The sequence below is a fragment of the Vanellus vanellus genome, assembly GCF_965231255.1.
Source record: "Vanellus vanellus genome assembly, chromosome: 7".
Taxonomy (NCBI): Eukaryota; Metazoa; Chordata; class Aves; order Charadriiformes; family Charadriidae; genus Vanellus; species Vanellus vanellus.
Window position 1 is genome coordinate 1,289,457 of NC_138912.1, and position 17,716 is coordinate 1,307,172.

General features: G+C 53.3%; 1 protein-coding gene across 1 annotated transcript in view; it reads left to right on the forward strand.

The window, feature by feature from the left end:
- Positions 1–5,990: 5,990 nt before the first annotated feature.
- TCERG1L (transcription elongation regulator 1 like) overlaps positions 5,991–17,716 on the forward strand; it is a gene marked incomplete at both ends in the record, with an annotated part of 100,635 nt that continues 88,909 nt past the window's right edge. The window contains 3 exons of the mRNA XM_082486561.1: positions 5,991–6,284; positions 7,518–7,664; positions 8,540–8,720. Coding sequence (XP_082342687.1) covers positions 5,991–6,284; positions 7,518–7,664; positions 8,540–8,720 — 622 coding nt within the window. The remainder of the gene's footprint in view (positions 6,285–7,517; positions 7,665–8,539; positions 8,721–17,716) is intronic.

A 17,716-nucleotide genomic window follows, 5' to 3' on the forward strand; every position in this document is an offset into this window, starting at 1 on the left:
ATCGGATCAGAGATGGGGTATTTGACATTACAGGAATAGAAACAAAAGGTGATCTTACTTCAGGATTTCTTGGTTGATGTGTGTGTTTGCTCTGGGGACTCTGTTCAGCGGAGGACCGACTTGTGCTCTGCGGAGCGGTGGAATCTGGTCCACCGTCCACCACTCCCACGGAGCTCCTCCTCGGCACAGGCACTGGCGGCTAAAGCACACGGGAACCCGGCGGGTTTGGGCAGCGGGGTTTGAGCCCTCTCTCCAGGTATAGAGCGACTACTGCTGGGCAGCCACCGCTTCCAAAAAGGGGGATTTGTCAAAGCTTCGGATGAGCTGCACGGGAGAATGAAAATAGCATCCGTGATTCTGCCGGCGAGACGCAGGAGACGCGGGAACGCTCAGTCCTCGTGCTACAGACTAAGAACCGATCGCTAGCTGGACTCGAGCTCATTCCCCTTCGTAGTGCGGTATCGCGCAATTAGGTGCATAGTGGGTTTATTTGACACATTTCTGAAATATCTGCTATTTGCTGCGGTTGGAAACAAATGACTAATGCAGAGATAAGGATTAACCCGAGGGACAGACTATTAGTCTATGTTGTTATGAGAAAACTCAACAGAATAATCAGCTAGCCGGGTCATTCGTCTGGCCGGATATTTTGACAGCTCTGCTTGGGAAGGAATAAGAGCTCCTCAGATGGGGTTCCTGATTGCTGCGCTGCTGTGACAGAGCAAATCGGGTGTGTTAGTGCCTCAAAAAAAAAAAAAAAAGAAAAAAAAAGAAAAAAGAAAAAAAAAAGAAAAAAAAGAAAAAAAAAAGAAAGAAAACCAAGTGCTTGTGTTGAGGCTTGCTTTCTCACACAGCACAAGATGCCGAAAGATGGCAGAGGAGATTCCCTTTTCTCGCTCCAGCCCCTCCGCGTGGCATGAAATGAGCAGTTTAACCCGAGAGGCAGACGCCGGCGGGGAGAGCTGCAAACCCCACTGCCCGGGCCCCCGCCGCAGGCAGCGCACGGACGCAGGGAGGGATTTATTCGTTAGGAATTTGCTGAAGCGTGTAATGCTGCCGAGATTCTGGTCGGTGCTATCAGCTACAGGCAGCCTCGGTACGCTCAGATACCACGGCTACAGAGATACCTGTGTACGGGTTTGACATGACGGTACGGGAGACCGCTCTGCTCACGTTTACCCCACCAGATTAAATTTATCCCTACGGATGGCTCCTGGGCTATAGCGGAGAGTTACACCCCCTCGTCTGTAAAACAGTTTGGCGCACTGCCTTCAGAAAGTTTGGCCATTACCTGATGTTGTCTCACAAGAAGACAACCTCGGCGTGAAGTCATCAGTAAGGAAAGTCTGTAATTTAGATGTTAATGAAAGGGATCCCTTTTGACTGTTTAGACCCATTTTTCAGACTTAAAAATGAAGATAACGGCTCTAAACCTTTTATTCCAGTGCTAAAATGGCTTTTTGGCTACCTAAAGTACACTTTGTGGCCTTTGAGGGCTGATGTGTGCACTAGATGTGAGACTGACTGTCTCAGGTGCCTTCCCCCCCCCCCCCCCCCCCCAAAGCACTTCCAAGTTGAAGCTGCAACAGTTGAAAAAAGTTATGCTCCAAAGACTTCTCTTTTCTTTCACCGTGGCCTTTCTCTTAACTCTCCCTTTTGTCAGAAAAAGTGGAGAACGACCCCCCTTTGCTGACGCGAGAGGGTTTTGCGGTTCGGTTGCAGCCCCCGGGGCTGGGGCTGCGCTGCGCGGGCTGGGCTGCTCCCTCGCCCCTTCCCCGACCTGCGCTGGGGGAGACCGCAGCCCTTCTCTGCCTTTTCTCACCCTTAAAAAAACTCTTCCAAGGCCCAAACTAGATTTTTCTTGCTACGATTTAGGACTGCTGCTTCTTGTTCTGTCCACCAGACATTAATTAATCCCTTCTTCTTGTCAGCAGCCTTCGTGCATATTTATAGGTTATTGCCACGTCTCTGCTCCCCCCTCTCCTTTCCATTCTGTAGCCCCGGACGACCACCGGCATCTCCAGCCCACCCGCATCACTGTCACGAGTTTTGCCCAGCGCTCAGCACTGGGGAGAGACTCCTTGAGTGTGACTGGGATGACTGGGAGGGACCGTGGCTGAACTGACAAGTGTGTTACGGTACCATCCTTGCGGAGATATACACCATTTTGAGCACATCAGGTTTTACTGCGCCGGTAAATGCCCCTTGGCTCACGGAAACGTGTAACGAGTTCGGCAGCAGAGGGAGCGTTTGCCACGGGCGCCGGGAATACGCTCCACGGGGAACTCCTCAGCCCCGCGTTACTTCTCGCTGGAACGCGGGGACATCCCGCCAGCCTTGTCCCTACGGAGACGCCGCAGGGGCCGGGCAGGAGGGAGGCGTGTGTTCAGGGCAGCCCCTGACCACAACGGAGCAATCATCTACTGCGCGTTCTGGAGAGGGCAACGGTGGTAAGGAGAGTTCGAGACGCCGCTTCATTCTTCAGGGGAGACCACCTCATGCCCTGCAGGTGAGCACGATGCACATCCTGCGCGTACGAGGGTGGGGAGTGAGGCCGGAGTGGGAAAACTTTGTCTCAAATTTTTCACTTCGTGTGGCTCCAGAGCCAGCGAGCGCCCAGCCGTCACCCCGCCGGGGCGAGCGGGGTCTGCCCCCTGCCCCGCGCCCCACGGGGCTCCTGCCCAGCAATGGCGCTCGCTGCCCGAGCGCTCGCTGCCGCCTTGGCTTCGTCTCCGCGCCGGCGCTGGCCTCGGCATCACTGCCACTCTCTGGGCTGGCCGGGAAAAGCAGAGCCCCGGCAGTGTGCGTCGCCTGCGCTGGTGGGGATGTAGCCCCTGCCTCCTGCCGTCACCCCTGCCTCCTGCCGTCACCCCTCGCTCCTGCCATCACCCCTCGCTCCTGCCATCACCTGTCACTCCTGCTGTCACCCCTCACTCCTGCTGTCACCCCTCACTCCTGCTGTCACCCCTCGCTCATCATCCCTTGCTCCTGCCATCACCCCTCACTCCTGCTGTCATCCATCTCCTGCTGTCACCCCTTGCTACCACTGTCACTCCTTGCTCCGCCATCACCCCTTGCTCCCGCCCTTACCCCTTCCTCCTGCCGACACCCCTCGTTCCCACTGTCACCCCTCGTTCCCTCTGTCACCCCTCACTCCCACTGTCACCCTCACTCCCACTGTCACCCCTCACTCCCGCTGTCACTCCTCACTCCCACTGTCACCCCTCGTTCCCACTGTCACTCCTCACTCCCGCTGTCACCCCTCACTCCTGCTGTCACCCCTCACTCCCACCGTCACCGCTCGCCCGCCGGCTGCAGTGTGGGAGCACCGAGCTCAGACCACGATGAGCCTCTTGCGTATGGGCCTGCCATCAACCTGCTGCGCACACGGACCGGGAACCCCCCAAGAGCCCCCCAGCTCCAGGCAGGGAGGCAACAATAATTTTATTACTATTTTTGAAGTGTAGGAAAAGGGAGCGTGAGCAGGACAGCACTGATGGTCGTGAGTGTGTCCTTCAGGCGGGCTGTGACACGGCTCTCCAGCAGAGAAACCCTCCTCTGACCCCGCTGACCCGCGGGAGCGGCGACTTTCCGAAGCCACGTTGCACACACAGCCTTTCCCACCGCAGGTTAGGGAAGTGTTAAGTAAGACTGACCGGGATTTTGATCTATCAATCAGCAGTTTTGACGGTCTGCACCCCAACCCTGATTCGTGCTACGAACAGTCGCACCGGCGCTGGATGTGGGTTGGCTTTGGGTCATTCTCGGGGCTGACCTCAGTCGGGGGTCCGACACAGGGAACGAAGTCCTCTAAGAAACAATCTTTCCTCTGGACCTGCACTAGAAGAAGTCGTCGTGTCAGTGTTGGGCACCTCAGGAAAGGGGCGGTAAGTGTCCGCCACCCACCGGCGGGGGGGCCCAGGCGTGGGGGGGGGGGGGTACACCACTGGGTGCGAAGGGCACAAACAGTAGCTGAACTCCTTCCAATTCTCTTTCAACCTTTTCCCGCCCCAAAATAAATCTTCAGCCACTAATAGAAATAAAATGGTCTATTTTGTTGTTATTTTCAGTATTTTATAGATTAACCATGACATTTAAAATGGGCTGCTGGAGGACCACTGCGTTTCATAGGAAACAAGCGTTTTTTGTTGCTTTTTCTTGTTGTTGTCATTATGTTTCTGTTTCTCTGTTCACTTATGATTACCAGGAAGGGAGTTTTGAGTTTAACAAATAGCCAAGCGCTAAAACATTTAGAAGTGATCTTCTCTTTATCCGATTTCCGTCACTTTGTACATTACTCAAATCTGTATTTCCCGGTGCCCCTCTGAGGATAATTGTAAGCAGTGCGTTTCCCTGATCTCGTGTTTATCCACAGATCATCATAATTTGATTTCGAAATTTCTTGGGAATTAAACCTATACTAAGGTTACTCACTGCCACGGGAGAGCCAATTCCTCTGCACGCCAAATAAAATTAGAGTGGCCGAGGAGAAAAGATTAATTTCCGAGACCTTTGACTCTCTTCTGAGCAGTTTGGAGGAGCCCCTGGTTTGCCTCCGTGCAGCCGTGTCACCCCGACGTAATAAGTTTTCCGTTAGACTCTGACAGTGTGGGACCGCGGCGATTCACAAACTCCGCACCGGTGCCGCGGGATATTTGCCTTTTCTCCTCCTGCAGCACTTGCTGCGCCGCTGCGATGGAGAGCCGGAGCAGCGCCGGTGGTTTGGCAGGGAAACGTAAGCAATGATTTTAAACCATCAAGTCGAAGCAGCCGTACGTTCTGTGCGCTCAGGCTCAGCCCATTGCACTGCTATTCATTCCGGGTTTGCTGGAGAGGCCGGAGCGCGACGCCGCCGGCAGCTAGACGAGGCTTGTTCGGCTCCTCTCTCCTCGGAGCCACGGAAAGGCGGAGGAGAAGGGGGGAAAAATAAGCCCACGGGCTGCAAGCAAACAAGTTGCTCACCCCAGGGACCGCTCGACCTGGGCCAGAGGAGGGAGATGCTCTCCGGCTTGTGCAGAGGCCGGTGCTTGTTTCCCCTCAAATGGATACACCAAGTGGGACGCCTCACTCCCCACTGCCGGGGGTTCCCCGCGACCCACCGGCAAAGGCTTAATTTTTAATGAGGAGCCACCGACGGCTTCTTCCACGGCCCGGCAGAAGCAGCGGGTGCGTGGGAGGGCCGGTGGTGGTGTCGCGGGCGGTGGGACTCTTCCCACCTTCTCCACGGCAGTACCCACTGGGGTCCCAGTGCCGCGCTGGGCACCCGCTTCCCGAAGCGCCTCTCCCCGGCAGCAGCACTGGGCTCGTCTCCTTCTGCCTGCGAGCAAACCCGTGCGATTTCTGCCGCAGGCAGGAGCAGGGCCCCATCCCAGGGGGTGTCCGTGGGGCAGCTGAACCCGACGCTGCGGCCCGTCCCCCCGGAGCCGCTCTCTCCGCTCCGCTCCGCTCCGCTCCGCTCCGCCCGTCCCGGCGGCGCCGCGCCCATCTCCGCACCGCTCCGCATCCCCTCGACGGCGCGTCCGACAGCGCCGACCCCCACTTCCCAACCCCCCCCGCCCCCCCGTGGGAGCCGTGAGTCACCCGAAGGCGGGGGCGACATCCCCCGTCGTCCCCCCCCCCCCCCCTCCTTGAGCGGAGGGACCCCACAACCGCTGGTGGAAAACCTTAACGCGGTTACGATGCTGAAAAGCCTCTCCCCCCCCCCCCGCGCCCCATCCCCACAGAACCACAGCCAGAGCGGCGCTCCCGCGGCGGGGGGGCGGCCAACCCGGCTCCCGGGTGCCCCCCCGCCTCCCCCGGGGGCGGCCCCAGCGCAGCCCCCGCCCCGCTCCCCCCCCTCTCCCCCCCCAACGCCGGGCGGAGCTTTACCGGCGGGGCCCGACCGCGGAGCGGAGTTTCACTCGGCGGCGGAGTGGAGCGGAGCGGTGCGGAGCGGTGCGGAGCGGGGGGCTCCGCCGCGTCCCCCCCCCCCCCCCCCCGTGCCATGTAGGATGCTGCCGGCTCCCCCAGCCCGGCGGCCGCCGCCCCTCCTCTGCTTCCCCCCCGCCGCCGCCGCCGCCGAGCCCCCGCCGCCCCCCTGGGCCTGGGTGCTCCCGGGGCTCCTCAGGGTCGGCGCCGCCGGGGGTGTCCCCCCCCCTCCACCACCACCACCACCTCCGCCGCCGCTGCTGCTGCCGGCGCCCCCCCCCGCCGCCGCCCTGCTGCGGGCCGCCCCGGGCTGGCGCCTCCCCGCCGAGCCGCTGCTGCCGCTGCTGCCCGCCGCCGACCGGCTCCGCCACGGGCAGGTACGGGGGGGGGGTGGGGGTGGACGAGGTGAAGAAGTTTCCTTTGCGATGTCCGCAGCCCCTCGGCAGCCCCGGGAGCGGCGGGACGGAGCGGAGCGGTGGGGGATGCTCCGCTCCCCGGCGCCGTGCGGCGCTTGCGGCGGGTTGGGAGAGCTGCCGGGGGGCTTCCCCGGGGGAGGGGGGGCCGGAAGGGGGGTGGGGGGTGTTGGGGGGGCTGCCCGGCTCTCCGGCCGGGCTCGGCTCGGCTCCATCCGCCGGGGAGCGGCGGCGGCGGCGGGTGCGTGTGCTGCAGAGAGCGGGAGGGGAGAAAACCAGTCCCAGGCAGCGTCAAGTGTTTGGGTGGTGGGTGTTTTTTTTTTTTTTGAATATTCATAAAAACTGAAGTTTTGAGTCACGTCACTTGAACCAATCTGCTTCGTCAGTGCTTTGCCTGATGAATATTTCAGTTATTAATTGCTGTCGGAAGGCAGCTTGAGATAGTAAAGCGTTTCGGCCCGAGCGTTTGTCCTGTCGCGGCGGCTATGTCGGAAGCTCCGCTCGCAGTTTTGCCTTCTCTTTGTATTTTTTACAAGAAAGAAGTGAAAATAAAACAGAGATATGAGTGAGCCCTGTAGTACCCACTCGATTTCATGTGAAGATTTCCAGCTTTTTCGAGCACGAGCGTCTCTTGTGGTTTGGGAGCAGAGTGAGTGGGAGGGAGAGATTGGTAGTGCCGGGTCTAATGAAACAGTAACATCAATTATTCCCCAGTGTGAGACCACTTAAATAAACTGCAGAGGTGGTTTTACTGTGGGAACCCATTTGCCAAACGAATTTAAGTTAAGAGAAAATAGGTTTCTGACATTGTTTTTGGTTCTTGTTTGCCTGGAGGCGAATTTTAAAAACACTTTCTGTGGCAATTTTGTTTTGCATGTGAGATTCTGTTTGAGCAGAGAAAACCCGAGCGTTCCTGGCGAGTAGCAGCCATTAGCCAAGCGCTGGTTTTACTGCCAGGCTACTGATTTGTGGCTTTCTAAAGCGGTTCGTAATGTCAGTGCCATGTGTCGCTCACCGTGTGATGCCTAAAGGAACACAAGTGGTTGTTGGACTGGAGAGATGTGTATGAAATCTTCCGTACTCATCTTTTATGTAATTAGGAAATTGTGAAAAGCATCAGTTTACTCAGGGTGAAATCCTGTTGTTAACTTGTCATCTTGGTTTTGGTTTTTTTTTTTTTTTTTTTTTCCCCCTAAGTGGATATTTGGAGCTCATTCTCCAGTCATAGGATTTTCGCCTTCTTCAAGCGTGGAATTTGTTCCTGTTTTTCCACCTGTGTACACAGCTACGGTTCCGCCTCACGCTGGGAAAAACTGGATCGATAAAAGGCTACCGAACTGCAAAGTAAGTCTGATCTTGGTACGTTGAAGTATTTTTAAGGCTAAAGTATATAAGCTGAAAAATGGTATGGCTTTTGTGAATTGCGAAGGGGTGTGAAAGGTCAGGCAAAAACCCCGCGGAGGAGGGATGTTGTAAGGGACCGTTAATGGAAGAGGCTACTGCAGCGGTTACACAGCTTCACTTTTCTGAAGTTTTAAAAAGACTAAAATATCTTTGATATCTTTAATATAGCTTCTTTAATATAGCTATCCTTAATATTTATCTTTATTATGTTAAGTAGAATGTTTTAATTTTACTGTGGCATGTGATTAGGAGAGTTTTCCATTCTCCCTGTCTTCTTGGCACCTCCGCTGTTTATCCCCAAAAGGGATGTTGTGGTACAGCGGTGGCGTCACCGCGAGCGCTGCCACCTCCCCGGCGCCAGGGTGTGGGTCCCGTGCCCTCGTCCCGCCCACAGTTACCTACATCTGTACGTTCACTTACCCGAATAATGAAATCGCGGCTTTGAGACTCCATCCCGTTTCCCTCCCTCCTCCCCTCTCCGCAGTCCGGCGGGCGGCGCGGTCCCTGAATCGCAGAGGATGGGTGGACGGCGCTGGAGTAGCTGTGTTTGGGCACAATTGCCTTCAGCTATTCTTTTCTTTTTGTGGTGCTGCATCAGCTGATTAGTTGTGTTAAAAGCCGGTTAATTTTTAAACGGTCAGCTAAACGCAGCCTGCAACACTGATGGAGCAGAAATCAATCTATTTTTGCAAGTTTGTCCCCAGCTTGAGGTACTACCTGTGTTGTAATGGAGTTAAAGATACCACGTTCTCACTCTCATGTCTGTATTTTGTATCTCGGGCCTTAACATTCTTTTATTTACTTGTGTTGGACAGATATACTTGAATAATGCATTTGCTCTGGATTCCGCGTGGATACATCCCGAGGAATCAAGGCTCTTCCAGGGAAATGAGAAGCCTCTGTTAATGACCAATCAAGTGGCTATGGCTATAGCCAGGCCGGCTGCTGCCTCCAGGCCTCTTCCCGCAGTGGTGTTGGCACCTCAGCTGATACCAGGTCAGTAGGATATAAATAATTAAGTATTTACTTTTTCTTTTTTTTTTTTTAATGCATCTTCCCAAAGACGCATAAGCCATTTTCTAAAGTAAGGGTTGCATTCCATTCAGCTGAAAATGGCCTGCTCGATCTGAACCTTGACGGCAAAGTGCATTTCATCCTCTAAATTACTGTTAAAGAAAGAAAAGTCCGTCTGTGATTATAGAAGATTGTGACAGATTATTCCACAACTTGTTGTGGACTTCTGGAATGAAAGGGCCAGTCACTCCCAGCGTATACATACACACAACCCAACATAGTTCATGGGTAATTGGCCTTTTGGCTGCGAACTTTAAGGATTTGGTGGGCTCTCTGCAGACAGCTGTCAGTAGAGAAGAGCAATTGATCCATCGTCTCGTTAAGACTCAGTTATGCACAACGATATTTGTGAAATAAATTCCATTAATCTGCATAGCTCAGGTATGTCACAGCTGTTAACAGAAAAGCTGAGCTTTGTGCTTGGGAAAGGACAGAAAATGGCTTGTGGTAAAGCTGAATCCCTCTGGTTTGGTGCTGCAGTAGGAATTTGAAATAGCAGTTGTCTCATAGAAAAGGTTAAGAAGTAAAACGCCACCGATGTTCAAGCCCCTAATGTACATCCTTAAATTTGGAATGGGGGTATTCTTCATGGCTGGCTGGCAGGGTTTCTTCCTTTCTTAGGTGGAAAGGAGCGCCCGGGCGGGTGACAGCAGAGCCCTCTTCCCGTGGTCTTCGCCCTACGAAGTATAAAATACCGGGAAGTTGCCTTTGTATTTCGCCAGTGAGGCGGAGGTTCAGTGACAGCGTGCTGGAAGAGATCCGTACTGTTTGGGTTCGTTTGCCAGGCTGATTAATTAGCAGCGAATATTGTTCTGTATTGAAACATGTTGAGCCGCTCGCATCGGTTCCATATTTTGGTGTTTTAGCAAGCCGGTGCAGTAAGCTGCCTTCCCCTCCTGCCAGCATCGCCCGATGCTCAACTGGAGAGCTGCTGGGCAGCGCTGGGGAGGGGGGACATCCCTGGTGGAACCCGTTCCATGGGCGCGCTCCCCCCGGGGCGCCTGGGGACGGTCCGGCTCCGCTGCCGGCGGCAGGCACTGCTCTGGCCCTCCTCGTAAGGACCGGTGCGATGGCGACGGCGGCGTTCTGCGCGGGGGAGCGGCAGCCCGGCCTTCGCTTATGTGCGGTTAGAACACTGCGATGGTTTCAGCCAACGCACTTTATCACGTACCGTATTTCGGACACAGAGCAGCGGGTCAGGGAAGCGCGTCTGGCGGAGCAGGGGCGTCCCCAGCCTCCTGCCACCTTTGCGGTCTAAGTAGCACAAAGAAAAGAAGTTTTTCTGGACAACACGCACACACGCTCGAGGCTGTTTGCGCGGGAGATCTTCGGCTGGACCCGAACTCTTCCTCCAGCGGTGCGCTCAGCCCCGGACGGCCCCTGAGCCGCCCTTCGAGGGGGAGAGCGGTGCAGGGGGGAGCACGAAGACCCCCAACCGCCTTTCTCCGTCTTCCCAACCCTCTCGGAATCCCATTTCTGATCGATGCGATCCGTGCTAACCCAGGAACGCCCCCGGCCAGGCGCGGGCTGCAGGGAAGCACCCACCACGCGGGCGCTGCTGCGGGGTGGCAGCGCGTTACGGCAGCGCTCGGAGTATTTCCTGGAGAATCTTTACACTTAATACGAAGAGTAATAAAAATACCGAGAGCCAATTGCTTAGTTAAGTGGTTTAAACTGAGAAGTTAATAAGGTTTTTTGCAGGCTCTGTACCCGTTCTGTCTTAGGGCAGGTTTGCCCTCCACAGTTGCGGGTGATGATAGAATTGTTTTCTCAATGTATCAGCAATGTTGCCGAGATGAAGGCATGAGGCACTGGAGTTTGGTGAATGGTAATGCACAGCGTGTACCGGCTGCGAGCTGCAGCTACTGGAAGGTGTTATTTTCTGTAAGAAAAGGAAGCAGCTATTATTCTCGCGCATATTGCAAAACATGAATTTATGTACTTACCATTTTGTGTATCTAAAGCGAACGGTGACATTTTATTTTCCCACCTAGGAATGATAGCTTGTTTTATGTCTACTGGGTAGTGCATTTTCTTTCTTTTTTTTTTTTTTTTTTTGTGAGGAAAGTGGCGCCTAGATATTTTTTGCAGAGAAAGGATTAATATTTTTGTCTCCTGCGTTGCGCTCTCTGCTGTGCGGATGAAGTCAGGGCCGGTTTGGTCCTGAGTCAGGTGTGCCCCTACGGCATCTGTGCATTCTGCGCATCCCTGGGCAGTCGGTGGCCACTGGACGTGGGGTGAGGGACCACCGGCAGGACCCCCTGGTGGCACCCGTTAGATGAAAGCTGTAGCCCTCTGGTACATAATGTTCTGCACTTTTACTGTTATTGATGCTATTTTAAATGGTTGAAGCTCTGCAGTTTGGCATTCTTCGCTCTCGGGAGTATGGCCGGCAGTGGTCCCTTGCGAAGCGGGTGTCCTTATTGGTGTGTTGGAGAAGGTTTTCCCAGGAAATCCTGGAGAACAAGGCTTGCATCCAGCCTCCTGTCAGGGAGGGAGCAGGAGATGCAGATGGAAAGGTGCTGTCTCTTCAAGAAGCAAAGTTCCCCAGAAAAGCTTCATGAGCCGCTGGTGGTGAGCGCTGAGCAGAGCCCGCGGCTGGGCCGGGCGGCGAGGGGAGCATCCTGGCCGAGGCCATCACAAATGCAGCGATTCTGTTATGCTGAGGTGGTGGCTCTCAGCTTATAGCCCTCGGATGGAGAGCAGCCCCGAGGAGAAGGCCCTGGGGGTGCTGACTGACGAGAAGCTCAACGTGAGCCAACAATGTGCCATTGCCGCCCAGAAGGCAACTGTACCCTGGGCTGCATCAGAAGTGTGGCCAGCAGGTCAAAGGAGGGGATTCTGCCCCTCTACTCCACTCTCGTGAGATCCCATCTGGAGTACTGCCTCCAGCTCTGGAGTCCCCAACATAAGGACATGTACCTACTGGAGCGTGTCCAGAGGAGGCCCCGGAGATGCTGGGAGGGCTGGAGCCCCTCTGCTGGGAGGACAGGCTGGGAGAGGTGGGGGGGGTCAGCCCGGAGAAGAGAAGGCCCCAGGGAGACCTCAGAGCCCCTTCCAGTGTCTAAAGGGGCTCCAGGAGAGCTGGGGGGGACTTTTTACAAGGGCATGTAGGGATAGGACGAGGAGGAATGGCTTTAAACTGGAAGAGGGGAGATTAAGATGAGATATTAGGATGAAGTTTTCCCCTGTGGGGGCGGTGAGCCCCTGGCGCAGGGTGCCCCGAGGAGCTGTGGCTGCCCCATCCCTGGAGGTGTTCAAGGCCGGGTTGGACGGGGCTGGGAGCACCCTGGGCTGGGGGGAGGTGGCCCTGCCTAGGGCAAGGGGTTGGGAACTCCATCATCTTCAAGGTCCCTTCCAACCCAAACCCATTCCAGGATTGTATGAAATCGGTGTTTGCCTCCTGCTTGCTGCAGGGTGACAGTGGAACACAAGGTTGGCGAGTTGTAGTCTCCTGTAATTGTGAGCACGGTCCTGTGCCGCGCGGTCGGGCGGCTGCTGGGACAGAAAGGTGGCTGGCTCTGCAGGAGAGCCCCGTGCGATGCGGTACGGCTCTGCGCTAAAGCCAACGGTGTGGGGGGACTCCAGTAGAACCCGTAATAGAATGTCGTTACTGGGCTCGTTACTGGAGACCGCAACACTCTGCAGCTCGTTCCAGGCTATCACGCTGTGAGCAGATGGTCTGCATGGAGACCCAGGAATTCCGCAGGGAGACCCTCAGCCTATGGTGAAGGCTTCCATCCACACCTGAACCAAGTCCTGGCCCAGCTGGTGCTGCAAGTGCACAGAAATGAAGGTTGCTTCTCTTAATGTTGCCAAAGGCTTATTGAATGAGTACTCTCAAGAGGTTCCAGGGGTAGAAGTCGTGGGCAGTGGCTCAGCAGCAATTTGGAGACGTGTGTAACCTCGGAAACAGAGTGTCTATGGTGCAGGAGCTTCGGCTGGGGTGTTGGGTAGATGGAACCTGGGTGTTGCCTTCTGCGCTTCTCCTCAGAGCACAGTAAAATCCAGCGTTTGAACATCTGTTTTCAGTTTGAAATGTTTGACAGTCCTCAAATGGATATTTTTTTTTTTTACACATTTCAGCAGAAATTGCATTTTCTTACTGATCTTGAGTGTTGTACTGGCCCTGGTACCATGTACGTCTTCAGCAGTAGCTGCAGGTGTGTGCAGACGAATGCATTGTGGCAAACGCAGTGCATTTTCGGAGGTCTCCTTCAGGGAGCTGTGCGGGAGCCGGGAGTGCCGGGAGGAGACACTGAGAGGTGAAAGCCTTCTAATGGTTCTCATCTTTAACAAAAAGCTCAGAATACTTATTTTTTTCATTTGGAACAGGAGCAATCTAACCTGGAATGAAGACTTTCAGTGTTGATTTCCTTGAAGGAAAATAGTCGTCTTAAATCAGATATTTTATTTCTCTTTTTTTTTGTGTAATGATTTTTCAATAGTAAATATTTTCTGATACATTGCTGCCTCTACGTTTCTGCAGCGTCTCTTTGCTCAGATGCAACTCTTTGCTCTTTCATCCATTGATGTTGAAATTGGAAATAGCAGAATGAAGAGTTCATGTATATTCTTTCACCACATTGCTCCAACATTACCAATCCTATGTATAGATTAAAACTTTGATCCTCTTTATTTTCCTTTTCTTTCTTTTAACGCCACTAACCTCTACAGAACTGAGCCAATATTTTTCATAGCGAGTATCAGTGTTAGAATTTATATGCCTATACACACATATGTACAGGTAGAATTGGTAGAGTTTTCTCGGTAATTTCAGTTTAAATTTCAGACATTACAAATCTATGAAGAAATGTGGTTGCTTTGTGTTAAATTTAGGTTCTGTTCTCGTGTAGTTTGTAATAGTTTTGAAAATCCTTCTCTGTTCCCTAACCAGCAGCTTTAAATCTGAAGCACACGTGTGTGTGTGTGTGTGTGTGTGTGTGTGTGTGTGTGTGTATATAAGTAGTCAGGTTTGGGGCCTCTCAAATTGGATTCTCTTATCTGTAATGCGGGTGTGCCAGGGCTCCCTGTTTGTAAAACAAGAATAGCACTGCAGGAACCTGAATATTCTTGAAATGCCATGAAAACCCTCATTGTCTGTGGAGCACTTGGGCACTGTGGAGATGAGCACTTTATTGTGTCTGGGAATGCTTAACTTTAATCACGGCCTTTACAAAGTTTTTGTTTTCCTTATTATGTTTGTACCTTTTTTTTTTTCTTTTGAGCTTTGCCTGTTATTTATGCAAATCAAATGCAAACTTTAGCCCAATTAAGTTTTTTTTTTTTTTTTTTTTTCCCAACTGAAATTGTAGAAATAAAACTACACGTAATGTGTTTATGGGCAAGGCTTGTAGTTCTCACCCTTTCATGATACTGTCCCACGCGGCCCCAAGACCTCATTGAAAAGAAATCCAGACCTTCGTGAGATTCGCAGCGGCTGCTCGTGTCAGTGAGGAGCCAGGTATTTGTTGCATATGAGCAAAAAAGCGGTGCTCTTAGTGGCAGACTCGTTCGGTTTACAAATGGAAAAGACAACAAGCTTTTTTCCCCTCCCTTTGGGCTACGGTAGAAAGGGATATCAATATGTTTTCCTTTGCATTGGGATAAATACGCCATTTACGTTGATCCATTGCTTCCGTATATTGCCTCGGATGCCCGGCAGCCGCCGTCTCAGACCACGTGCGATTTGGGGGGCAGTGGCTCTCGGTGCTGTAAGTGTCCGCGCTATAGGTCTGGCACGAGGTGGTGCGGGTGGAAAAAGGCAAAGCTCCTTCCAAGGGGTGTGGGAAGCTGCCATTGGAATGGGGACTGGCGCCACGGCCTGGCCTGTGCGGGGACATTGCGATGGGGGGGATGGACATGGCAATGGGGAGAGGACATTGCAATGGGGGGGGCAGGAACGGGAGCGAAATTCCAGGCGGCTCTCGGGTACCCGGGCCATGGGGCCGGGGTGTTTATGAGTTGCCCTTCAGTGAAGTCTGCGTTGTGTGAGAAGTGACGGGAGGGGATTAACCGAGAACCAACCGTGTCTCCATCTTCAAAGCTCAAAGCCATTGTTTCAAGAATGCACTTTGCTGATGGAGAAAGGGCTATTTCTGTCCTGATGGGGAGTGCTGTCCTGACCCTGCCCAGTGCTGGGCTATAGCTGGCTGTATTTTAGCCCATTTCAGCTACCTTCTTTTTTTTTTCCCTCTCCATCAAAAGATGGGTGTCAGTTTTAGTTCAGATAGCAGGCTAATAAAGAACTGTCATCTAAAAGACTTTGGTTTACAGACTACAGATGAAGGGAAAGGGAATCACAGAATGTTTTAGGTTGGAAGGGACCTTGAAGACCATCCAGTCCCCCCCCTGCCCTGGGCAGGGCCACCTCCACCCAGCCCAGGTTGCTCCCAGCCCTGTCCAACCCGGCCTTGAACCCCTCCAGGGATGGGGCAGCCACAGCTCCTCGGGGCACCCTGCGCCAGGGGCTCACCGCCCCCACAGGGAAAAAATTCTTCCTAATATCTCATCTCAGTCTCCCCTCTTCCAGTTTGAAGCCATTCCCCCTCATCCTCTCACTCCATGCCCTTGTAAACAGTCCCTCCTCAGCGCTCCTGGAGCCCCTTTAGGCACTGGAAGGGGCTCTGAGGTCTCCCTGGAGCCTTCTCCTCTCCAGGCTGACCCCCCCACCTCTCCCCGCCTGTCCTCCCAGCAGAGGGGCTCCAGCCCTCCCAGCATCTCCGGGGCCTCCTCTGGCCCCGTTCCAACAGCTCCGGGGCCTTCTGCTGTTGGGGGCTGCAGAGCTGGAGGCAGCACTGTGGGGGGGTCTCCCCAGAGCGGAGCAGAGGAGCACAATCCCCCCCTGGCCCTGCTGGCCATGCTGCGGGGGATGCAGCCCGGGATACCAGTTGCTTTCTGGGCTGTGATCACTGGCTCATGTTGAGCTTCTCGTCAGTCAGCACCCCCAGGGCCTTCTCCTCAGCGCTGCTCTCCAGTCATTCTCCTCTGAGCCTCTATTTGTGCTTGGGATTGCCCTGACCCAAACTTAGGGCCTTGCACTTTCCAGAATTATCTCTGAACAAGTGCTTTGTTGCTTTTTCAACTACTCGCTGCTCTGCCGTTGCTTCACATGAAATCGTGCTGCCCACCTCGCATGTTTGCTTGAGAAGAGCGGAGCTGGAAGGCTGGGGACCGCACTGGAACGGGGTTTGGTATTTCAGCAGATGAGTCTTACCTTTCTCCCCAGGATGTAGAGGGATTTGGCAAAAATACATTTGGGGAAACTCCCATTGCTAGGAAAAAAATTGCAGTGTTTCTTCCCTCAAGGACATACTGATGATGTTGTTTTACTATTATTTTCAAAGCGTTTGACTCTTGAAATTCATATAAATGAGGGGTGATTAATGATGATTCTAAAAAGCCCTTTCAAGAAGGTTTGGAAATACTTACTGCAAAGAAGAACTTCTCTCCAGCAGGCTGGGTGCAGATGAAAGCCCCCGGCGCTCCACAGCTCCTGGGCCAGCTTCCAGTTGCTTTGGCAAGTCATATGTTATGTTGGAGGTGGATAAATTGCAGAGGTGACTGTTCAGTTGACCGCAAAGCGAGAGAGTGGCCTCGATGACCCCCGGACAGCCTGTCCCTGCTCTCCTCTCAAGGATTAACAGTTCGAGGGGTAGTCCTTTCTTCACGGAATTATTTAGGAGAGCGGGAGAGAGAACTTCATCAAAAGCGGGGAAATCACCAAAACTTCTCTTTCAACTGGCTGATGAAACTTTAATAAGGGAATTGATGAAACTTTAATAAGGAAGCCCTGCTTCAGGAGCGTTACTCATCTGCGCTGGTGGAAGACTTTGGCTCCCGAGCAGCTAAGGCTTACGTTATTTTCCTGCTTTCCTGGGCTCTTTGGGGAAATTGCATCTTCTTCTCCAAAATAAAAGAATCAAATGAGAAGTAAACAACCTTTCTGCTCCTGTACCTTGTAGGAAACCAGTAGAAAAGTCATTTTTCTAGGCAACATTAGTTTTCATAAGATTTACAGAAGACTTTTTATTGATTTTCTTCCCCCCCCCAACTACCCACAGCTGGAATCAAGAGGGAGTGCTGGTGCTGGGGGCCGGGTGTTTAACCTTCCCTAACGGCATGGGGAGAAACAATAAATGGCTGTTAAACAGTGAGATTAGTTGGGCACAAATTTATTTGTTATTTAATTATTATTGTTCAGCCTGGAGAAGAGAAGGCTCCGGGGAGACCTTACTGCGGCCTTCCAGTGCCTAAAGGGGCTCCAGGAGAGCTGGGGAGGGACTGTTTACAAGGGCATGGAGTGATAGGGCGAGGGGGAATGGCTTCAGACTGGAAGAGGGGAGATTGAGATGAGATATGAGGAAGAAATTCTTGGCTGTGGGGGCGGTGAGCCCCTGGCGCAGGGTGCCCCGAGGAGCTGTGGCTGCCCCATCCCTGGAGGTGTTCAAGGCCGGGTTGGACGGGGCTGGGAGCGACCTGGGCTGGGGGGAGGTGGCCCTGCCCAGGGCAGGGGGGTGGCACTGGATGGTCTTCAAGGTCCCTTCCAACCTAAACCATTCTACGGTTCTATGATATTTATTTTTTTTAATTTTTATTGTGAGTGTGGCAGAATAATTTGTTACTCATCTATCCATGGTTTAACCACTAAAACTAAAAATATTTGTGGGGTTTTCATTGCCTGCGAGCTGGTTAATTAGTGCACATGCAGGTGTTTTAAATGAATTCTCTTCGAATTGACAAATGCAGTAGAAATAATAGGAGGTTCTTTTGTGATGCTTACTGAAAATATTTGACTTCTGTTTTGTTAATGCGGAGCTTATTTTGCTGGCAAATAAATGTTTATAAAGAGTTAGGAGCAGAGCTGCCAGAAGTTAGGACAACAGATAGCCTCAGGAACCCCAATTAGTTGCAACCAA